A 25,106-nucleotide genomic window follows, 5' to 3' on the forward strand; every position below is an offset into this window, starting at 1 on the left:
GGCCAAGGTTCTATCCACTGAGCCAAACTGACGAGGGCAGGATATGATATTTCTTAGCCCCTCCAGCGTGGACCTTCGTTTTTTCCTCCAGGATTGCATATTAGCCTAGATCACCTTCTTGGATTCTTATTACCCAAGTTACCAAGAACACTGTGAGTGGCGTACTGGGAGTTTAGCCAATGAGTGGTTAGAAAAGGTGTTTCCTATGCAGCTCACGCACAGAGGCGGGACTGCTGGCGTGCCCTGGCAGGCAGGCCCTGCTCTCTGCTCTCTGTGGGCCTGCCAGCACACTGTGGCTGACAGACAGGCCCTGCTCCCTGCTTTCTGCGGGCCTGCTCCTCCCTGCTCTCTGTGGGCCTGCCAGCACACTGTGGCTGACAGACAGGCCCTGCTCCCTGCTTTCTGCGGGCCTGCTCCTCCCTGCTCTCTGCGGGCCCTACTCCGCCCTGCTCTCTGCAGACCTGCACCATCTGTAGCTTGCCTCACTGCACAGCAGTCCCCTCCTGCCCACCTGCACACACAGCCTCCTCCTGAGCGGTCGTGACTGTTATGGTGTCCCAGTTAATTTGCATATTACCTCTTCATATACACTGAGTGGCCAGATTATTATGATCTCTGAACACATAATAATCTGACCACTCAGTATATATATATTAGAGGCCCAGTGCATGAATTCATGCATGGGTGGGGTCCGGCCGGCCAGCCTGGCCAGGGGGAGGTGACATGGGCGGTTGGCCGCCTGCCTGCTGGTCGAACTCCTGGTTGAGGAAACAATTTGCATATTAGCCTTTATCACATAGGATATACACTGAGTGGCCAGATTATTATTCGTTCAGAGATCATAATAATCTGGCCACTAAGTGTGTGTGTGTGTGTGTGTGTGTGTGTGTGTATTTATTCACTTTTTTAAAAAAATCTTTATTGTTGAAAGTATTACATATGTCCCATTTTTTCACCTATTGACCCCTTATAGCTCACCCCCACCCTAGATCTCAACTCCCCTATTGTCTGTGCTCATGGGTTATGCATATATGCATACAAGTTCTTTGGTTGATCTCTTCCCACCCACCCACACCTGCCTTCCCTCTGAGATTCAAAGTCTGTTCCATGCTTCTATGCTTCTGGATCTATTTTGTTCATCAGTTTATTTTGTTAATTAGATTCCACATATGAGTGAGATCTTGTGATACTTGTCTTTCTCTGATTGGCTTATTTCACTTAGCATAATACTCTCCAGGTCCCTCCATGCTGTCTCAGAGTGTAAAAGATCCTTCTTTTTTATAGCTGCATAATATTCCACAGTGTAAATGTACCACAGCTTTTTTTATCCACTCATCTACTGATGGGCACTCGGGCTGTTTCCAGATCTTAGCTATTGTAAATTGTGCTGCTATGAACATAGGAGTACATATATTCTTTCTGATTGGTATTTCAGGTTTCTTAGGATATATTCCTGGGAGTGGGATCACTGGGTCAAATGGCAGTTTCATATTGAATTTTTTGAGGAAACTCCATATTATTTTCCACAGTGGCTGCACCAGTCTGCATTCCCACCAGTAGTGTACGAGGGTTTCTTTTTCTCCACATCCTTGCCAGCACTTGTCTGTTGATTTGTTGATGATAGCCATTCTGACAGATGTGAGATGGTACCTTATTGTCATTTTGATTTGCATCTCTCAGATGATTAGTGACTCTGAGCCTTTTTTCATACGTCTCTTGGCTTTCTGTATGCCCACTTTCAAGAAGTGTCTATTTAGGTCCTTTGCCCATTTTGATTAGATCATTTATCTTCCTTTTGTTAAATTGTATGAGTTCCCTATAAATTTTGGAGATTAAACCCTTATCAGATGTCACATTGGCAAATATATTCACCCATGCAGTGGGCTTTCATGTTTTGTTGATGGTTTCTTTTGCTATGCAGAAGCTTTATATTTTGTTGTAGTCTCATTTGTTTATTTTCTCCTTAATTTCCATTGTCCTAGGAGCTGTATCCGTAAAGATATTGCAACAACATATGTCTGATATTTTGCTGCCTATTGGATTCTACTAAGATTTTTATGGTTTCCCATCTTACGTTTAAGTTCTTTATCTATTTTGAGTTTATTTTTGTGTATGGTGTAAGTTGGTGATCTACTTTCATTTTTTTGCATGTATCTGTCCAGTTTTCCCAACACCATTTATTGAAGAGACTGTCTTGACTCCATTGTATACTCATGCCTCTTTTGTCAAATATTAATTGAGCATAATGGCTTGGGTTGATTTCTGGGGTCTCTGTTCTGTCCCATTAGTCTATATGTCTGTTCTTGTGCCAGTACCAGGCAGTTTTGAGAACAGTGGCTTTGTAATATAGCTTGATATCTGGTATTGTGATCCCTCCAACTTGTTCTTCTTTCTCAAGATTGCTGTGGCTATTCAGGTTTTTTATTTTTATTTTTATTCCATATGAATTTTTGGAGAGTTTGTTCTAGGTCTATGAAATATGCCCTTGGTATTTTAATAGGGATTGCACTGAATCTATAGATTACTTGGGGTAGTATGAACATTTTAATGGTATTGATTCTACCAATCCATGAACATGGTATATTCTTCCATTTGTTTATGTCTTCCTCTATCTCTTTTTTCAGCTTCCTGTAGTTTTCCCAGTACAGGTCATTTACCCCCTTATTTTTTATTCCTAGGTATCTTAATTTTTATGTTGCAGTGGCAAATGGGGTTGTTTTTTAAGTTTCTCAAGTTGATATTGGCCCACTTTTTCAGTTTTTTTCATTGTTTTTATAGAGAATAATAAAACATGGGGAAGGAGAAATAAAATGTTGAGATTTAGAATGCAATCAAACTTAAGTTGTTATCAACGTAATATAGACAGTTACAGATATAAGTTGTTATATGTAAGCCGATTGGTAATCACAAAGCACAAACCTGTAGTAAATACACAAAAGATAAAGAGAAAGCAACCCACTAAGCACACCACTAAAGAAAGTCATCAAATCACAAAGGAAGAGAGCAAGAGAAGAAGAAACAGAGCAACTACAGAAACATCATAAACAATTAAAATGGCATTAAGTACATATCTGGTAATGATTACTCTAAATGTAAATGGACTAAATTCTTTAATCTGACAATGTAGAGTGACTGAAAAGAAAAAAAATGAAAGACCTATTTATATGCTGTATACAAGAGACTCACTTAAAATCTAAAGACACACAGAGGCTGAAAGTGAAGGAATGAAAAAAGATAGTCTAGGCAACAGGAAACCAAAAGGAAGTTGGGATAGCTATGCTTCTATCTACCAAAATTAGCTTTAAAACAAAATCTGTAATAAGAGACAAAGAATGTTGTTATATAATAATAAAGAGGTCTATCTATCAAGAGGATATAACATTTGTAAACATTTATATACTCAAATAGAAGCACCTAAATATATAAAGCAAATACTAACAAATCGAAAGGAAGAAATAGACAGCAATACAGTAATGGTAGAGCACTGTTATACTGCAACTTATATCAGTAGATTGATCATTCAGACAGAAAAATCAATGAGAAAACATCAGCCTTAAACATGTTAGACCACATGGACTTAACAGATATATACAGAACATTCCATCCAAAAGCAACAGAATATATATTCTTTCAAGTGCACATGGATCATTTTTCCGGATAGATCATATGTTAGGCCACAGAACAAGTCTTAAAAAATTTAATAGAATTGAAATTATACCAAGTATGTTTTCCGACCACAGTGGTATGAAACTAGAAATCAATTATAAAAAGAAAGACTGGAAAATTCACAAGTATGTGGAGATTAAACAACTTGCTACTGAATAACCAATGAGTTAAAGATGAAATCAACAGAGAAATAAAAAATTAACTTGAGCCCTAGCTGGTTTGGCTCAGTGGATAGAGTGTTGGCCTGCGGACTGAAAGGTCCAGGGTTCGATTCCAGGCAAGGGCACGTGCCCAGGTTTCAGGCTCAATCTTCAGTAGTGACGTGCAGGAGGCAGCCGGTCAATGATTCTCTCTCATCATAGATGTTTTTATCTCTCTCCCTCTCCCTTACTCTCTGAAATCAGTAAAAATATATTTTAAAAAAAATTAACTTGAGACAAACAAAATGTAAATATAACATACCAAAATTTATGGGATGCAGCAAAAGCAGTTCCAAGAGGAAAGTTCATAGTGATAAATACCTATCTCAAGAAACAAGAATATATAATGGGGTAAGAACAGTCTCTTCAATAAATAGTGTTGAGAAAACTAGACTGCCACATGCAAAATAAAAATGAAACTTGACAAGTATTCTACATCATACACAAAAATCAACTCAAAATCCATTAAAGACCTGAACATAAGAGCTAAAACCATAAAACTCCTAGAAGAAAACTGGCAGTAAGCTCCTTGACATAGGTTTTTCCAATGATTTTTTAAAAAATATTTTTATTGATTTTTATAGAGAAAGGAAAGGAGAAAGAGAAACATCGATGTAACCACACAACATCGATCAGTTGTCTCCTGCACAACCCCCACCTGGGATTGAGCCAGCAACCCGAGCATGTGCCCTGACCAGGAATCAAACTGGCAACCTTTAGTGCACAGATGGCGCTCCAACTAACTGAGCTACATTGGTCAGGACTTGGCAATGATTTTTTTTATTGTGACACCAAAAGTAAAAGCAAAAATAAACAAGTGACTACTACATCAAACTTAAAAGCTTTGCATAGCAAAGTAATCCATCAACAAAATAAAAAGGGAGAAAATATTTGCAAATAATACATCTGATAAGGAGTTAATAGTTACAAAACATATGAAGAAGTCAATCAACTCAATTGCAAAAAAAAAAAATTTTTTTTTTTAATTAAAAAATAGGAAGCTCTGAATAGACATGTTTCTAAAGAAATCATACAGATAGATGGCGTGGTGTCTTGTAAGATGCTGAACATCATTAATCATCAGGGGAATTTAAATAAAAACCATAGTGAGAGAATTGCCTCAGGCTTGTTAAAATGATAGCCCAGCCAGTGTGGCTCAGTGGTTGAGCATCGACCCATGAACCAGGAGGTCACAGTTCAATTCCTGGTCAAGGGCAAATACCTGGGTTGCATGTTTGCTCCCTGCTCCTGGTCAGGGCTTGTGCTGGAGGCAACCAGTCGATGTGTCTCTCTCACATGATATTTCTCTCTCTCTCTCCGCTCCCCGGCTCCCCTTCCTCTCTCTAAAAAGCAATGGAAAAAATATCCTCATGTGAAGATTAACGAAAAAGGGGGGGTGGGGAATAAAAATTCAGATGAAATTGGATTAGTTCTGTTTGACAAGCAAATTGTTCATCTTGACACTTAACTTTGCCAATCTTATACTTACCACGTCTACCAAATTAAAAAACACACGTTGGTATCTATATATATAAAAGCCTACGTGACTGGCCGACCGGCTGACCGGCCGGTAGCTATGATGCACACTGACCACCAGGGGGGCAGATGCTCAATGCAGGAGCTGCTGAGCTGCAGTGACTTGGTAGCTGCAGTTCTCGAGTAACGCACCTGGAACCAGAGAGGAGGGAGTCTGATTCCGGGGTGCGTCACCCGAGAATCGCCCTCTCACAATCTCGGACCCTTCGGGATGTCACCCGTTTTCAGCCCGATCCCCACAGGCCAGGCCAAGGGACGCTGCCGGTGCATGAATCGGTGCACCGGGCCTTGAATACTAATATAATGAAAAAACATCAGAATCTAAGCACACAGAGAGAATAAGAATGAATATACTCTATCTCTCACTAGGCTCATTGCCCTGCTTCTCTTTATTTGGAATCAATTTTTTAGGCCCATCTGCTCATGCTGTCATAGGAGCCAGTGGGCATTGGTTTTTTGGGTTTGGTGGGATTTTGTATATTGTTTCTTGGGTTTTTTTGGTCTTTTTGTGTGTTTCTTTGAAGTTTCTTGTCATTTTAACTATGGTATACTTAAAGTTATATTACAGTTTAATGTGACTCTTAAATCTTGTTCGTAGTGATGGGAATAAAATGGTGAACCAGATATACGGGGTGGGTAAAAGCAGGTTTGCAGTTGTGAGTACACGAAACAGAGTTTATTCTTGTATCGTTATTTATTAATTATTGTCTTACTCATTTGTATTACAGCTATAAACCTACTTTTGCCCACCCCTGAATCTGGCCACTGCCCTGATTGAGGAGACAACAAGAAAATTTGCTGTTAGATAGTTATAAGGCATAAGAAGAAAAAAAAGAGTACACTGATAGGAAATGTGGTTAGGGTGGGGCAAGAGGGCATTGCTTTAGAAGAGATCCTTTCAAAATCATAACATTTAAGCTGACTTGAAGGATAAGAAAAATAATGGTCTAGGTAGAGGAAGCAACATGTGTCTGGTTCCTTAAAGGAGCTTCATTCACATTTTTTTTCTGTGCTGGTTTAAGCCTTAGAGATGACTGATATAACTTGCTACCATAATAGTTATGACTTAATACAGTTCATTTAAATTGTCAGCACCCAAGAGTAGTCAGCCCTTCAGGTTATAACTTAAATCTTGATCCCTGAACCAGAGTATTGCATTTAGCCTCACTTATATGATGTATCTAAATATTTCTGTAGAGGGAACTCTAATTTGTGTTAGCTCCTCTCCCTTCTCCCTGCTTGTCAGCATTATTGGGGATGTGTTTGCTGGGCATCTCTTCCCCTCCCCACCACCAGAGGAACAGGTTTTGGTGTGGAGATAGGGCATAATAAAGAAAATACCCATATCTCCAGACCTACCCCTTTTCTCTCTATTAAAAGAGTCTCAGGGGTCCCTGCCTCCTCCTGAGGATCTCCCAGTTCAACTGCTTGTGTTCAGGTCACTTTGGGAATGTTGCCAGGATACTTATTCACCTGTCTATAAGAACTCAAGTCCCAGTTTCAATTAATTTTGCCCTGTCCACGAGGCCTTCCTGTTGTTTTCTTTTGTTGCTTCATCCGAAATCTCTCTCTGGCTCTTCACCGCATGTCTTCATCAAGAAGTTGCTTTAGTTCCGTGGTCGGCAAACTGCGGCTCGGCAAACTGCGGCTCGCGAGCCACATGCGGCTCTTTGGCCCCTTGAGTGTGGCTCTTCCACAAAATACCACGGCCTGGGCGAGTCTATTTTGAAGAAGTGGCATTAGAAGAAGTTTAAGAAATTTGGCTCTCAAAAGAAATTTCAGTCGTTGTACTGTTGATATTTGACTGATGAGTTTGCCGACCACTGCTCTAGTTGATGCTAAAAAGTGTGTGGGGGCGGGGAGGTGGAGTGAGGGCGTGACTTGATTGAAGTACTGGGAATGCCTCTGACTTCCTCTTTGGCATTTCTCAGGTAATGGTTCTCCCAAAGGCCAGCAGTTGTGAGGAAGGCGTTCGTAGCCAGAACAAGATGTGGCCTTGGCCTGCTGCTGACTGGTAGAGGAGGGTTTGTCCTTCTACCCATGGCTGGCACCTTTAGAGAGTAACAGGACACCTGGTTCCAGGAGTAATTAAGACATAGTTGGTTTCCCTGGTCTCAATGGAAGTTACTGCCTTACAAAGTACTTTTTTCCTGACAATAATAAGAATGGAGGACCTTTGGAACTTATCTCTGGCTTCATTTTTTTCTCTTATGGGTAAAATGAGAGTGTTGGTATAGATGACCTCTAAGGTCCCTTTAAGTTCTAATATATCATGTTTCTACTTTAAACCATGTAGTAGTTTTGTCTCTAATATCTGGCATACATGTGTTTATATTGCAAATTGTCCCAGCATGTGAGCTTGATATATATGTGGAAATTTGTAGCCCTTCTGTTTGAGTTGGATATGCTCATTTCAGAATGCAGGGTTATACCACCAGTATCTCTTACTGAAAGCTTCTTGGATGCTGTTGAAAGCAGCAGTACTGAATACCCTGAGAATAAAATAATCTAACCCTGAGTTATCTCCAGAGAAGGATGACCATCTGTCTGTGAAAATTGTGGAGAATTTCTTAAAAATGTGTTTTTCACTTTGTCAAATGCATCAAATTGTGTTGCAATAGCACTGTGCTGTATAATTCTGAGTTCTGTTGCTCTCTAACTGGCCCTCCTTGTTTTGCAGGAGTTATTGTGACAATCTTGGTTACCATCCACTAAGTGCTGCTGACTTTGGAAAGATCATGAAAAACGTCTTTCCAAACATGAAGGCACGTCGTCTGGGCACGAGAGGCAAATCGAAATATCCTTTACCAGAATGGATTTTCGTAATCTCTCTAAGTTTCCACTTATTACAGAGCATCTGCTGTCATGTTTCAACCAGCAACCATATTTAGAAATAAGTTGGAATCTATAAATACAAATAACTCAAAAGAACTTAGTAGAATAATTGCAAATATTATTTTCCCAGCTACTTACCAACTGCAAGAGAAATAACAAATAGTGGTCATTAAGATTGTGATATATTTCACCTTATTCTGTCATTGTAATGTGTTCTTAATGGTCTGATCTTTTCTTCAATGGTGAGAATGACCAAGACTTGTCACAGTACAGCAATTATAAATTATCAATAAAAGTGCAGAAAGGTGTTAGCTTACCTTCTTTCCTTCCTCTCATTTAGAAGCATAGGATCTCCTTTGCAAAATATATAACATTAAAAAAAATGTCTTATGGAACTTAAACTGGAAGATTACTGCTCTCTGTATTTTTCAGCCAACTGTTTAAAGCCTGTATTAAATCTAAAGCTAGGTCCCTCTTGTGATGGAGAAATACTTAGAAGCAAACAGAAAAAAGGAAATGAAAATTAAGGATTTATTAAAGTTCTTCCTACTCTTGGAAGAAGGTAGAGGGTCTCTGTATCATATTAGAAGTCCTTCTTCTCTCTCTGCTCAGCTCCTGGCCTTTTTCACAGCATAAAAATTCACTGCTATGGAAGAGAGGAGAGGCAGGGGAGGTGGAAGGCTGCTTTTCTAAAGTGGTTCCAGGCGTTCTTTAACCACTTGTTACATGACCTGCCCTTGTTTTCTGAGCACAGACAAAAACGTCTTGATGTGTCTTTGGCATGTTGCAGGTGATAATCCTGTGTGTTTCAGTGGAAAAAAGGAAATGAAAAGGTTAAAGCCCTTGTGACACTCAGAGCTGTTTCTGTCCCGGTGCCCTGGGCTGAAGTTTCCCTTCTCGGTTCCAGGTTTCCATCTGGGTATTTCTTTCCTTCTGACCTGTTTGTTACTGGTGGCTGACACAGCTTATTAGAAACTTTTATTCATTAAATTTATAACAGATGAGAATTATTTTGTCTTATTTAAGACAGTAACATTCTGCAGACTATTCCCATTTCAAAGGAGTAAAAATCCCGAGTTTATAATATTAAAGTTTTTCTTACTGAAAACTCAGAAAATAGATGTTATTTCTTTCTGATTTTATTTTCATTTCATATATGGTTACTTCTCAAGTGCTAAATATATAAGCAGTTCATTTAATTTGGAATACTTGAGACCTTAACTGTTCATTACATATTGCTACAGTGGACTAAGAAAAAAAGCTTTTGTTCATATGCCAACACTGCCCAATCTTGACTTTCACAAAACTGGAGATGGGGTAAGAATTCTGCCTTCCCTTTTTAATAAGTTGAATTGTACCTTAAAATCAACATTGAAATGCATACTGCATAGTCTCATTTGGATAAAACCAGGGACCAGGAACTCTGCCTTTTACAGAATAAGTGAGAAAAAAAGTAAAAAATGACTGAAAAATGTTAGCGTATATGACTTAAGTCAACACGACTTCTGAAATTAGGGAGAACAAGAGAGACCTACATGTACTGATATGTAAATATATCTAAAATATATATATTGTCAGGAGGAGAAATTAAGTTGTAGAGTAATATGTATATTATAAATATTTTCAGAATAGGGAATATGGCTAGTGGTATAGTTTTATTGATGTCAGAAAAGGTTTTAGAAACATTCAAAATATCTTTTAGTCTTTGTATATGCTTACAAACATTTTTTAAGATATATATTTTTATTGATTTTAGAGAGAGGAGGGAAGAGAGAGAAACATCAATGATGAGAATCATTGATCAGCTGCCTCCTGCAGGCCCCTTAAGGGGATCGAGCCTAAAATCTGGGCATGTGCCCTGACCGGGAATTGAACCCTGACTTTCTGTTTCACGGGTTGATGGTCAAGCACTGAGCCACACCAGTGGGGTTTACTGGTAACAAGCATTTAAATGTTATATGCACAGTGCTGCTGATGGCGGTGTGCCCGTGGGTACAGGCATAGGCCCTTTCCTTACAAGACTCTGACATGCCTGCCGACAGGTCACCTAATGATACTTAGACCTGACGGATTTAGACCTTCTAATTAAGAATACTTATCTTTAATGTGCTTCAGTTTAATTTCTCTGAACTTTCTCTTAAAAATTAATGTTTTCTTTTCCTTTTGTTTAGTTGGAAGGACCTGAACCTTCTGGGCAGCTTCAAAATATTGACGAGGAAGTCATTTCTTCTGCTTGCCGTCTTGTGTGCGAGTGGGCCCAGAAAGTGTTAAGCCAGCCATTTGACACAGTCTTGGAGTTAGCCCGCTTCCTTGTAAAAAGTCATTATATTGGCACCAAGTCCATGGCAGCTCTAACTGTAATGGCCGCAGCACCACCAGGTACAAAATTATTGTTAACAAGGCAAAACTGACAGAGGTGTTACTGTCTTTGGAGTGGGTAGCAAAAAAAGAGTTTAGCTGAAGAACTTCTTTGTCTTTTTAGTAGTATTCATATGAGTTCACTCTTATTTCACTTTAACACTAAATTCATATGGGTTTGTTGAGCCAACAAAAATAGTAATATTAACAGTCCTATTTTAAAGCATAAAGCTATAGTTTATGTATATTGCTCTTCTGAGATATGAAACGTTTAAGATTTCCCACTTGATAATAACTTTTCCATTGCTATTTTAAAATTTAAAGAGTACATATATGTACTTTTAAGTATATATGTGTACCTAAATTTATATATTAGATAAGATTAAATTTTAAAATTACTTGAAAGACAACTATCCCAGAAACTAATGCTTATTAAAAAAAACTGATCTCTGGACAATGTGAGAGAGGCCTTATTCTCACAAAAATAAATTGTATTTCTGATCATAAATTCCTAACTGGGCAGGTCATGGTGGGTAGTCATGCTCCAGGCCTATAACTTCTTTAGTAAATGGTTTTAAGCCAGATCTAGGTCATCTAGGTTAACACACCTTTGAAATAGTAGAAGTAATACCCTTGGACAGGGGTATTAACCCTCAAGGGAGCACATAATCTTGTTAATGCTCCTATAATTCAGTCTCTACCTTGCTTTCTCCCACCTCCATGTAGTTCACTCCTTAATTTCAAATGCATAAAAGAAGCTGCAAAACTGTTATTCCCCCAGAGTAATTTGCTCCCCTGCATATGTGGTCAGTTTGGCTCAAATAAACTCAAAAATCCAAAAAATAAATAAACTGTATGAAGCATTACTATAAAATAATAAGAATGGTTTTTAATATGCAAATGAGCATTCTCATTCAGATAGAAATTTTAGAATTTATAGTTTTAGGAATTGACAGTATCCTTGGAATAAATAACTTCTTCCTAAATTAATGGTTATGTAAACTATCAGATTACAATTTTTAAATGTCTCATTTTGGTCATACCTTATAAGCCTAAAAAAGAGTGAGTAATTTATGTTATTACTCTAGGAAATTATAATTTCCATGAAAAAAAAAAAAAGTGTTAACATGAAACTTGTTTTCCAGAGATGATTCTTCTGATTGTTTATTGTAAATATCTTTAAATTTACAAAAGATTTATGTCAGCCAGAATTATAGTTTCTAAAATAACTTCACTCTTTTATCTTAATCATTTTAATAATTAATATTTTTCATTCAGTTTATACATATCAGAAGCTTTAAAGTTCTGTGGTGTGTGTGTGTTTGTGATTGTTTTGTCCTTTCAACTTATGGTCCATTGAGGACCCACTTCAGCAAAATAATCTCTTACTGGAGCCTTCTCATAATTTATCCTGTTTACAAATACTTACACATGGGTAGGAGAGTGCTTGGGCAGCCTTGTCTAGCTAGATAGCTTGCATGTGTCACCTCATTTGTTCTCCCAGAGGTTCTAATACCTTTGGTAGTGATTAAATTCACCTTTATCCTTTGAAGGTGAATTTGGTTTTTTATAAATTTAGTCTGCATATTATATAGAACAGGTTGTGTTACAAATGTTCTTTTGTGAGTCAGCTGCTCGGAACTCCTTCCTGTCCAGAAACCCTGGCAGGAGGGATAAGACAGCTTTGAGCCTTTGGCAGGGACTTTCAAGGATGCAGGTGCCCAGAAGCCAGAGCTGAGACTCGGGGCCAGGAGGGAGCCATGCAATTTGAGCTAGAATTGAAGAGAAAAAAATAGTACTTAGGTGATAAAGGAGGATGTGGGACCAAAAAATGAGTGATATTGAGGAGTGGAAGAAAGCTCACAGTCACATCTTTCTCTCCTTCCTGTCTCCCTCTCCTCAAGTTGTTAATAAAACAATGAAAAGCAGAGATAGGGCTGGGAAAGGAACGGCAAGGTGTACCAGCAGGATGGTGGTGTCCTCTCATTTCCTCTCCACTGTTTTTTACCAACCACAGCTTGCTTTCTAATGACCCTAATGCCACACCGTGAAATGAGCTTTTAAAAAAATTGTGTTACATGATCAATTTTTCTTAAAATGTGTCTCTTGCTTGTTTCATCATTCCTTTTTCTCAGTGTTGATCCTCACTACTGTAGTAAAAGGTTTTCTCCGTGACACTTTTTCAAAATATCTTAACCTCAGTCTTATTAAGAACCTGTTCAATTTCTCATAGGTCCTACTGGAAAATTAATTATACAGTAGCAGTTAAAATAGTAGCAGTATCATTTTTCATGAATTTCTGGTAGAATTAAAAGCTTCCCCTTACAATTTTTTCTAAGATATGGATGGTTTCAGCAAATATTTATTGAGTGCCCCTCATGGGCTGAATATTAAAATCATAAAAATTCATGAATTTATTAGAGAGAGAGAGAAGAAAATTTCTAACATCTACTGATAAAATATAAAACATGCTCTCTTGGTATTTATTTATCTTAGCTTCTGCACATTTATAACATAGCTCCTACTCTTCAAAATCTTGATCTGTTATTGTTGATTGAACTGAACAAACCATATTTTAAGGTGTCCCACTAAAACCGTATTAACAAATGTTTATAAATCGGAAGTATGCTTTATAAAGAAATTGTGAGTTAAAATTTGCTGGTTTTTGTTGCTTTGTCCAGTAGAGGGGTACATACTCAAAGAAACTGAGCTGTCTCAGAGGGAAGGTGGGTGATTGGGTGGGAAGAGATCAATCAAAGAACTTATATGCATAGATGCATAAACCATGGGCACAGACAATAGGGTGGTGAAGGCCTGGGGCACAGGAGATTGTGGGGGGAGGCAAACTAGAAGAGGTCAATGGGAGAAATGGGGGACATATGTAATACAACAATAAAGATTTTTTTAATAAAAATAAAATTAAAAAAAGAAAATAAGCTGTAACTGCCTTTTATGGAAGAGAGTATTTACTGTAACTCTCCTTTTTGTTTATTTTCAGGAATTAAAGGAATTACACAGCCTTCTGCTTTTATACCTACAGCTGAAAGTAATTCCTTTCAGCCTCAAGTGAAGACTTTGCCATCGCCTATAGATGCTAAACAGCAATTGCAACGGAAAATTCAGAAGAAGCAGCAAGAACAGAAACTACAATCCCCTTTGCCAGGAGAATCCTCAGCAAAAAAATCGGAAGGCACTACAACCAGTGGAGTGGCTAGTCTTTCCAATGGAAACCCTGCGATCCTCTCCCCTCAGCCTATTGGTATCGTTGTGGCAGCTGTCCCTAGTCCCATTCCGGTAATATCATTAAAGTGATTGGTCTTTTGGGGATGGTGGGAAATCAATCATTTAATTAAAAGTGGCACATGAGAAGGAGGCAGGTATAGGAGAAGATTCAGTTATAAACTGATTTTGTGACCACAGATAGATTCAGCTTTACTTGGTTGCCTTTCATTCAGAATACGTATACCTTGTTGATTACAAAGTGAGCTATAACATGAACATAAGTGTCCAAAATTTATAAAATATGTAAGAGATGAGTCATTTTCAGAGTTTTTCATCTCTAAGCCAGAGTGATGCAATTGCAAACTTTTTTTGGTTTAAACTGTTTTTTTCTTTTTAACATGCAGATGGAGCAAAATTTAATGTGTGTTGATGATACTTTAACAAAAACCTAGCTCTGTGGCTTGCTGGACATAGGACATTGGGCAAGTCCCTTCGCCACTTAGCTACTTGTTTCCTTATCAACAAATAGAAGTTGTGTTCTCCTTTCCTGTCTCACACAACTGAGGTTATGATGAAAGAGGTTTTTAAAATAAGAGTGCATCTTACTAATAAAACAAGGTGGTATTTTGTTACAGATGGTATTATAAAGGAGATATTTCATCTTTTTTTTGTTGTTGTTCTTATCATCTTATAATACATGAACTACCTGGTAACTATATTCTTGCACTATTCACTGTAGAGCAAACTTGAAGAGACATTAGTTTTATATGAAATCTGCCCACAGTGGTTTAGTTACTAACGTCCAAGCAGACCATTTGTAAGACAGTCTCCTGTGAGTGAGTCATCTTCTTGGCACAGACTCCGATAGATAACCTTTATAGTCATGTGTTTCTTCAAAATTTTTATCTCCTCTTCCTATAATCTCCTTAAAAAATCATTGTCTTAGCAAATATTTTCATTATCTTAATGTTCTTATATATTGTATTTTGTAACTATATTGTGTTTATGTTACATTTATTAGAATATATGTCTGATTTTATAAAACTGATCTAGAAGAACTCTCATCTAATGTAGGAACTGTCTTTTTTTTTTAGCATAACATTTATAAAAATGCCTTAATACTATATAAATATGTGATTTACTGTTTATATCCTAGACGTATTAAATCTGATTTTTTTGTTTCTCACTTCTTAATAGGTCCAAAGGACCAGGCAGTTGGTAACATCACCAAGTCCAATGAGTTCTTCTGATGGCAAAGTTCTTCCCCTCAATGTACAAGTGGTCACTCAGCACATGCAGTCTGTGAAACAGGCACCAAAGACTCCTCAGAACGTCCCAGCCAGTCCTGGTGGGGATCGTTCTGCCCGGAACCGCTACCCTCAGATCTTACCTAAACCAGCCAACACCAGTGCACTCACCATTCGCTCGCCAACTACTGTCCTCTTTACTAGCAGTCCCATCAAAACTGCTGTTGTACCCACTTCACACATGAGTTCTCTAAATGTGGTGAAAATGACAGCAATATCCCTCACTCCCAGCAGCAGTAGTGCCCCTCTTAAACATTCTGCCTCAGTAAACAGTGCTACAGGAACAACAGAAGAATCAAAGACCTTTCCACAGATCAAGAATGGTTCTGTTGTTTCACTTCAGTCTCCTGGATCCAAGACCAGCGGTGCCGGGGGAACGTCTGCTGTGGAAGTCAAAATGGAACCGGAAATATCATCGGATGAGCATCCTGTACAGTGCCAAGAGAATGCTGATGGTACTAAAGCTCCTAAAACAACGCCTAGCGCCCTTTCAGGACAGAAAAGTAATTCAGATGGAGTAGTGCAAAAACCTTCGAATGAAGGTGTCACCGAAATAAAAGCAACTAAGGTCTGTGACCAGAGGACCAAATGTAAGAGTCGCTGTAATGAAATTCCACCAGGCACTTCGACAGGCAATAATCAAAGCACTATCACTCTCTCAGTTGCCACTCAGAACTTAACATTCACCAGCACCAGCTCACCATCTAATGGTGACTCAATAAATAAAGACCCTAAATTATGCACTAAAAGTCCAAGAAAGCGACTGTCTTCTACATTGCAAGAGTCCCAGGTGCCTCCTGTAAAGAAACCAATTGTGGAACAGCTTTCTGCGGTTATCATAGAAGGTCAGAAACCAGGCAGTGTTAGGAAGGACCAAAAGGTTCCACATTCAGGGAAAGCAGAAAGCTCAGCAGCAGGTGCTCTGATTCCTAGCATGGTATCAATAAATGTCAACTCACACATGATGGCAAACACACCCTTGAATTCTTCTGCCCTTATTACCGGTGATTCAGCTTTGGAACAGCAAACACCATCATCATCTCCAGATATAAAAGTAAAACTTGAAGAGAGTGTCTTTCTCTTGGACAGTGATTCAAAAACAGATGGCAGCTTTAATCCAAACGAATGGCAACAGATCACTAAGGATTCTGGGTTTGTGTCTGCTGCCTGTGAACAACAGCAAGATATCAGTGTTATGACAATTCCTGAGCACTCTGATATCAATGACTTAGAGAAATCTGTCTGGGAACTAGAAGGAATGCCACAGGACACATACACCCAGCAGCTACACAGCCAGCTACAAGAATCTTCTCTGAATCAAATACAAGCACAGTCTTCAGATCAGTTACCTCTGCAGTCCGAACTGAAAGAGTTTGAGTCTTCTGTTTCCCAAACAAATGAAAGCTACTTTCCTTTTGATGATGAACTTACACAAGATAGCATTGTGGAAGAGCTGGTGCTTATGGAGCAGCAAATGTCAATGAACAATTCTCATTCTTACAGTAACTGTTTGGGAATGACCCTTCAGAATCAGTCGGTAACTCCAGGAGCTCCAATGTCATCTCACGCCTCCAGCACCCACTTCTACCATCCAATCCATAGCAATGGCACTCCAATCCACACCCCCACTCCCACCCCCACTCCTACTCCAACCCCTACCCCAACCCCAACCCCCACCTCTGAAATGATTGCCGGGTCTCAGAGTCTGTCACGGGAGAGCCCTTGCTCCCGGCTAGCCCAGACCACACCTGTGGATAGTGCTTTAGGAAGTAGCCGACATACACCCATCGGCACTCCGCATTCTAACTGCAGCAGTAGTGTCCCTCCCAGCCCTGTGGAATGCAGGAATCCATTTGCATTTACCCCTATAAGCTCCAGTATGGCTTACCATGATGCCAGCATTGTCTCAAGTAGTCCTGTGAAACCGATGCAAAGACCCATGGCCACACACCCTGACAAAACCAAGCTTGAATGGATGAATAATGGGTATAGTGGGGTTGGTAATTCATCAGTTTCTGGCCATGGCATCCTCCCAAGCTATCAGGAACTAGTGGAAGACCGTTTCAGGAAACCTCATGCTTTTGCTGTGCCTGGACAGTCTTATCAGTCCCAATCCAGACATCATGACACTCATTTTGGTCGTTTGACTCCTGTCTCTCCTGTGCAGCATCAAGGTGCCACTGTAAATAACACCAACAAACAGGAGGGTTTTGCAGTCCCTGCCCCCCTCGATAATAAAGGAACTAATTCATCTGCCAGCAGCAACTTCAGATGCCGGAGTGTGAGCCCTGCTGTTCATCGCCAACGTAATCTTAGTGGGAGCACCCTCTACCCAGTATCTAATATCCCCCGATCTAATGTGACCCCCTTTGGAAGCCCAGTCACCCCAGAAGTTCATGTTTTCACAAATGTTCACACAGACGCATGTGCCAACAACATAGCTCAAAGAAGTCAGTCAGTTCCATTGACGGTCATGATGCAGACAGCCTTCCCGAACGCTCTTCAGAAGCAAACAAACAGTAAAAAAATAACCAGTGTTCTGTTGAGTAAACTGGATTCTGACAATGATGATGCAATGAGAGGTTTGGGCATGAACAACCTGCCCTCCAATTACACAGCTCGGATGAATCTCACTCAGATTTTGGAAACTTCCACTGTTTTTCCTAGTGCCAATCCTCAGAATATGATCGATTCCAGCACTTCTGTCTATGAATTCCAAACACCATCTTACCTCACCAAAAGTAATAGCACCGATCAGATCAGTTTTTCTCCTGGAGATAATCAAGCACAATCAGAAATCGGAGAGCAACAGTTAGATTTCAATAGCACTGTTAAAGACCTGTTGAGTGGCGACGGCTTGCAAACCAACCAGCAGCTGGTAGGTCAGGTGGCCTCTGATCTCACGAGCACTGCATCTGATTTCTCTAGTGATATCAGGTTGTCTTCTGAGCTCTCAGGCAGCATCAATGATTTGAACACGTTAGACCCAAATCTACTGTTTGATCCAGGTCGTCAGCAGGGACAAGATGATGAAGCTACACTGGAAGAATTAAAGAATGACCCATTATTTCAACAAATCTGCAGTGAATCCATGAGCTCTATGACTTCGTCAGGTTTTGAATGGATAGACAGCAAGGACCATCCTACTGTTGAAATGTTGGGTTAAATTGTGTTTTATAATATGTAGCACACTGTATCTAAAGACATATGTATTGTATTTGTCTTAATGGAAGTGCCTCCCGCAGCAGAAACACTTACTATTAATTGTGACATTTTCAAAGTTTGCTGCAGAAGTGGTTTCTTCTTCAATAGGAAATGGTTAGACTCGCCTCAGTTCTTAAAAAGTTTCTGAAAAGACAGTAGGCTGTAGAAGAACAAGTATTAGGTTTTAAATTTTATAATGTTCCCCATTTTAATCACATTGTTTGCTAGTAAACATTTGACTAACCAGCTTTTACAAGAGCAGTCTAGATCTTTATTTTGTACAAGTTCATTTTAATTCATTGGTCAATCGGCACAGAACTTAGAGGAAACCATTGATTTTAGACATAAGCTTTTTGTTGTTGTTGTTGGCATTATCTTTTAGATATGAAATCATAGATAAGGTGAATTGTAGGCAAGAAGTTCTTCCTTGAAACAGGGATAATATTCAGGTTATTTTAAGTATTTAGGCTTGAAGCATAGAGCTACTGTAGAATGAGAAATCTCTATAGGACTTTCTGGGACTTCAGTACCATTTGCACCTGCAATGAAGGGCTTAAATAGGAAAAATATAACAAAAAATTCAATATTAATTTAAGGAAAGCAAAAGCTGCACTATAATTTTTCAAAGGAAAAACTAGTAGCCATTTATATTTGTGACCTTGCATTAATCTTAATTTAAAATGTTGATTTTAATATGGAGCCAACATACATACACATACAAACACACAAAACAGACAACTCCAAGCATTGTAATTTAATAGAATAAATACAAACGTATTAAAAAATTATTTTATGTTTGTTATTTGGTAACTGAAGCAGGGGAATTGAGAAGGACAATGAAGCATTTTCTTAGTTTCATTACAATGGCTGCATGCACATATTAAAATTCTATTTAAGATTTATTTTTAAGTTTTAATTATAATATTCTTAAGTCCTCAACTTAGCAACTGACTCCATCACTCCTCCTGAATGTGGTAATACTGTTTGATCATGAGACCTCTTTGAGAACAAGCAGGAGGGAGGTAACATAAAAACCTGAACAAAAACATTTCACCACCTGAGGTCTGAAGCCACAGACCTTTATATTTGTGATAAAACAAAGGGGGATATCAATAGTACTTGAAGAAGAGGAGCATTTTATTACATGCTTAATTTATTTATTGTGATAACCACAATTGCAAAATAAGCACTCAGGATTTGTTTTAAAATGTTTCTCTCCATGACTCCCATTTTGTTTTATGAATAATTGTTTATGAATTTCACATTGACACAAATCTGCTCACTAGTTGACAGCTCCATTTAACTGTTTTCAAGATTACTTTGAGAAAGATTTAAAAATTTCCATTAGGTTTCTAAGCTAACATTAAACCATTGCTGTGCTACCTTGAACTTAGCTAAGTTTTCCTTTACCTCAATTAGTAAGCCAATCAGAAGACTACAATCAGTGACTGTTTAACAATTGTGATGAAGGGTTTAATTTAATAAGGTTTCATTGTTCACTAAATTTGCAAGGTAGGGTATTAATATATTTTGATAAATAAATGGTGCTAGGGTTGGCTCACAAGTTTATATATCGTTATGTCCTAGTTATTGGCATTTGTGTATGTTTGCTGTTATCTTGATTTAATGATCTGTTAGATATTTTTTTCTTGATGCTAGTTATTTCTTCACTGTACATTGAGACACAGCACTACTGCACACCAAAGTATGCAATACCCAAAGGAAACTGTGTGATTTCTTGTAACAAATGATGGGAGCCTTTCTATATGAGATACTCTGAAAAGGAGATTTTGAGGCCATTCTAATCCCATGTTTACATTATTAGCTTCCTACTAATATAAAAATAATGGAAAATTTTTTGATAAAAAAAATATAAAAACTGGAGGATTTTTAACCCCTGTACAGTATTGCAGCAAACACTTTAAATTTGGTTGAATTCGTCCAGCAAACTTTCTGGGGTTCATACATTGCACTAAATTTGTTGAACCTGTGGTAGGCACATCTCTTAGGATAAATGCAACCAATACAGTCCACAGATTAAACTTTTTAAATGTGTTTCATTATGAAAAGACAAAATGTCATCAAAGTGACAGATAAAATTGTCTTATGTAGCAATGTGCATTGATCTCAATGAGATATTTCTATTTCTTATTCTCTTACATGAGAATATTACAGCAGGAAGAATTAAGTTTAGTTTGCTTCACCATGTTAATACATGATCACAAAATGTGCATGAGTGTTATTGACTTATCTTGTACAGTACTAGGTATTCCTGTAACCACTTTTTTTTTCTTGGCTGTATTGGAACTGGTTCAGTGTTAACCAGGCAAGCATAGTTATTCACAAGTTATTTACTTTTTTATGTTTACTAATTCTGCTTAGTTATTGTTGAATATGTTCTTTTTTCAGGTTATTTTCATTGTTTTGATGTTTAAAACATTTTGCATACTGTTTATCATGATAAGACTTCATGAAGTAAATAATTTTGCATATAATTGCAATAAGCACTGACTTTTGAACTGAAAAGAAGGAAAGTGTTTTGTGCAGTGCATCTGAGGTTCATATAAGAGTCTTGTACTATAATGTGCTTAACTACACCATACATGACAAAAACAAGCCCTGTTTCATGTTTCATTTAGTGCAAAGTCAGATTTCCCCAAAGTTTTGTTGTCTGTTGTACCTGCTAAAACTACAGTAGTTGAATATTGCAGTAGCATTTCAGTTCTCTTTTTTTATTGAAAGTGCTCAAAAATTGTTTTTTAAATGTTTTCAAACTCAATTAAAAACATTTTATATTAAACTGACTGGGTCGTAAGGTGATTTATGGAATCTATTTTACTAGTATATAGGCAGCATGCCATTTTATAAACAGATCTGATGCCATTCTTCCTTCGAGCTCATGAAATTCAGGTAAATGAATAAAAATCAGTATAAGGCACAACAATGCTGCTAATCTCTCTGCTATTAATCCAGCAGGATACACCACTCTTACTCATCAGAACTGTGCTGTTCACTTAGGATTTATTACCAAGGAATGGCACATGGCATAGAGTTGTATGGTGTCCCCGAAAACATCTTTTCTTTGGCTCATCCATATAATGTTTGCTTTAAAGTGTGGAGCTTTGAAAAAAACAATGGGGGGAAAAATGGAGACGATTTTTAAAGCACAACTCTATTCAAAAGTCATTTAGGTAAACCAGAAATACAAACTGGTAAGTACTGAATTTGTAAATCATAACCTGAGTTGTAGGTCTGGAAGCAGGAAAGAGTAGCCAGAAATTTCAACTCCTACAGAGTAATGAAACCAGGGTCAGGATGGAGTCTCCTCACTCTTGAAACGGATGAAGCAACATGACTTTTTATAGGGACTGTAACATATTGTAGTCAGGGCCTGAGCCAAACAGCCTGCTTGTCTGTGTAGGTCTGTGATAGCCCCTCTACAGCAGCGGTTCTCAACCTGTGGGTCACGACCCACAGGTTGAGAACCGCTAGCAGGGTCGCCTAAGACCATCGGAAAACAGATATTTACATTACGATTCATTAACAGTAGCAAAATTACAGTTATGAAGTAGCAACGAAAATAATTTTATGGTTGGGGTTCACCACAACATGAGGAACTGTATTAAAGGGTCGTGGCATTAGAAAGGTTGAGAACCACTGCTTTAACCCCTAATTCCTATATCTTTTATGCTTCCTTTTAATTTTTGTTGCTTTAGGATTTTACCTATATTTTAAATTTTTTCTCTAAATTATTCAAGTTCTCTCCCCTCAACCCCCCATGGAAGTACATGACATAACATTGGAAGTCAAGGGAGAAATAAGATTTAAATACAATATTTTGTTTTATACCTTATTAAGCACATGTCTTAGATGTATACTTAATCACATTTTATTGACTACTAGAGGCTTGGTGCACGAAATTCATGTGTCCCTCAGCCCAGCCTGCACCCTCTCCTATCTGGGACAATCCAGGACTGCTGGCTCCCAACTGCTTGCCTGCCTGCCTTCCTGATTGCCCCTAACCACTTCTGCCTGCCAGCCTGATCACCCCCTAACCACTTCCCTGCCAGCCTGATTGATGCCTAACTGCTCCCCTGCCAGCCTGTTTGCTCCTAACTGCCCTCCCCTGCAGGCCTGGTCCCCCCCAACTACTCTCCCCTGCAGGCCTGGGTCCCCCCCAACTACCCTTCCCTGCAGGCCCAGTTGCCCCCAACTTCCCTCCTCTGCCGGCCTGGTCACCCCTAACTGCCCTCCCCTGTAGGTTTGATCGCCCCCAACTGCCCTCCCTTGCAGGCCTGGTCCCTCCCAACTGCCCTCCCCTGCTGGCCATCTTGTGGCAGCCATCTTTGACCACATAGGGGCAGCCATCTTGTGTTGGAGTGATGGTCAATTTGCATATTACTATTTTATTAGATAGGATGATTAAGTACACATAGATTAATTATATAGGTTTAAGATGTACAATTCTATAATACATCATCTGTTTTGTGTGTGTTCATCTCCCCAAGTCATGTCTCTTTCCATCACCTGCCCCATTTCCCCTCTCCTGCCTCCCCCCACCCCCATTTCCCTCTGATAATGACCATACTGTTGTCTATGCATTGTGTTTTTTTGTTTGTTTTTCTTTGCTTAATCCCTTCATCTTTTTCACACAGCCCCCTACCCCTTCCATTCTGCCAGCTATAAGTCTGATTCTATTTTATTTGTTAGTTTATTTTGTTCATTAGGTTCCATATAGAAGTAAATACATATTTTTAAACCACTTTTAAATTTTCATCAGGAGATAAAAAATTGGTTGGTTGTTGAACAAATAATAATGTGTCTAAAAATGTCAGGCTCTGTGCCAGGTGCTGGAGAAGACACCTGCCATTTTGAAATTTTGCAAGATAACGAGGAAGATGCAATGAGGCCACTGTCACAGAGACTGCTGTTGGCCACTAGTAGCATTCTCCTAGCCCAGTGGTTGGCAAACTCATTAGTCAACAGAGCCAAATACCAACAGTACAACGATTGAAATTTCTTTTGAGAGCCAAATTTTTTAAACATAAACTTCTTCTAATGCCACTTCTTCAAAATAGACTCACCCAGGCCGCGGTATTTTGTGGAAGAGCCACACTCAAGGGTCCAAAGAGCCGTATGTGGCTCGCAAGCCGCAGTTTGCCGACCATGGTCCTAGCCATCTGCAAGATAGCCTGCCTTCTCCAGCTTCCCTGTAGTTACACGGAGCCACTTACCAAGCAGCCAAAAGAAGGTAATCAAAAGATTTGTGTACAACTTGCTTGCCCTCCTTCCTCCCTGCTGGCTGGGATGCACGTGTGATGCCTTAGAACTCTGATAGGCTACCTTGGACTTGGAGGTAACGCCACATGCTGAGGATGATGGAGTAACTATATAGAATGAGCTTGGGGACCTGATGACTGAGGGAAGCTGCCCTACTAGCCCCAACTGTTTGACTCTGGGTGTGTTTTACATGAGAGAAATTAATTTCTGGTTTAAGTCATAATTACTCCATGCAAATTCAAAGTCTTTTTTTAGCATTTAAAATATTTTAATGAGAACATTTTCTCACCATCTTTAAATAAAAATGATTCGCACTTTTTAATCTGAAACAGCTCTGGCATTAGGACTTAATTGCTTCCTGGTCCACGGGCCCTAGAGGCCACCTCACTACTAACTCCCCAGTGCTCTGGAGGAAGGGGTGAGCCATGTCCTCCTCTGTCGGAAGTCCTTGCTGCAACCTCAGGGGTTTGATTCTGATCAAATGTTCAACCACTTTCAGTTTTTGCATTCACTGAAGGATGTTCTTATGAACTTGAGGAGTATGAACTTTTTCTAATCCAAGCATCTTTATTCCATTTTCCCCCCAATATGGTTATATTTTTTATTCTGCCTACAGGATGTGAGAGTGCTGTGGGTCCCCACCATATTTTCATGATCTGCAGGGGAAGGCTGAAACGCTTCATCTGGAATTCTTGACTTGGTAAATTTATGATGAATCCCATCTGTCCAAATGGAGACTCCACGCCTTTGTCACAGTGTGTAGTGTACCTGGCAGGCTCTGAACTATTGAGAGCAAAATCCTGGCCCTGAGTGTGGTGACTGTCCTCTGTAGAGGCAGCAGTTGCTAAATGCTGTTCAGTCTGTACGTACCACTGACAGGAAGCTGAGCCTAGGAGAGACCAAGTGCTGCACGCAAAATCTGCCCACAAATTTATATTCTAACCAACCCAGCCTGCAGCAGGTTTTAAACAGTTATGAGGAATGCTAGATTAGCATGAGGATCATCAAACAACGATGGATTCCCCATCGTGGGACATGGCATCTCTTTTTTATTGTGATGGATAAACAGGAGAGCATCTTAGAATACTCTGAGTTAGCACAGCATTTGAATACTGTTCCCTAGTTGTCCCCCCAAAAAAGATAAAGATAAAATTAGGTGGATTATAAGCTGCTTAAAACAACAAAAATTAATGAATGAAATTGAAAGGCAATATAGGCATTTTAGTTATTGGTGTCAGAACTGGGTTTAAGTCTCAACTGCCAGTTACAACCATGACCCTGGGTAAGTTAGAGAAGTTATAGCCATCTGATCCATCTGGAGAGCATCTTCTAGGGGTGAGCCACATGGTTCCGAACCTTATTTGTGCCAACATCTTGAATGAAGACACAAAATATTGCTGCAGCAAATATTGTGGGTTGGTTTGCTCAATTTCATCCCAGCCTCTTCCTGGTGTGCAGATCCTGGGAAGCCAAACGACATTTTTCAGACTTCCTCACA

The 25,106-nt window shown here is 39.0% G+C and overlaps 1 protein-coding gene and 1 pseudogene across 1 annotated transcript in view; one reads left to right on the plus strand and one right to left on the minus strand.

The window, feature by feature from the left end:
• The window catches only part of RFX7 (regulatory factor X7), a 115,292-nt gene extending 94,160 nt beyond the window's left edge, over positions 1 to 21,132 (plus strand). The window contains exons 6-10 of the mRNA XM_028147800.2: positions 8,083 to 8,199; positions 9,470 to 9,554; positions 10,409 to 10,616; positions 13,594 to 13,889; positions 15,015 to 21,132. Coding sequence (XP_028003601.1) covers positions 8,083 to 8,199; positions 9,470 to 9,554; positions 10,409 to 10,616; positions 13,594 to 13,889; positions 15,015 to 18,290 — 3,982 coding nt within the window. The 3' untranslated portion in view covers positions 18,291 to 21,132. The remainder of the gene's footprint in view (positions 1 to 8,082; positions 8,200 to 9,469; positions 9,555 to 10,408; positions 10,617 to 13,593; positions 13,890 to 15,014) is intronic.
• Positions 21,133 to 23,948: 2,816 nt separating this feature from the next.
• Positions 23,949 to 24,635, minus strand: LOC103287573 (39S ribosomal protein L30, mitochondrial-like; annotated as a pseudogene).
• Between the last annotated feature and the right edge of the window lie 471 nt (positions 24,636 to 25,106).

The sequence above is a fragment of the Eptesicus fuscus genome, chromosome 5 (genome assembly GCF_027574615.1).
Source record: "Eptesicus fuscus isolate TK198812 chromosome 5, DD_ASM_mEF_20220401, whole genome shotgun sequence".
In the NCBI taxonomy this organism is placed as follows: Eukaryota; Metazoa; Chordata; class Mammalia; order Chiroptera; family Vespertilionidae; genus Eptesicus; species Eptesicus fuscus.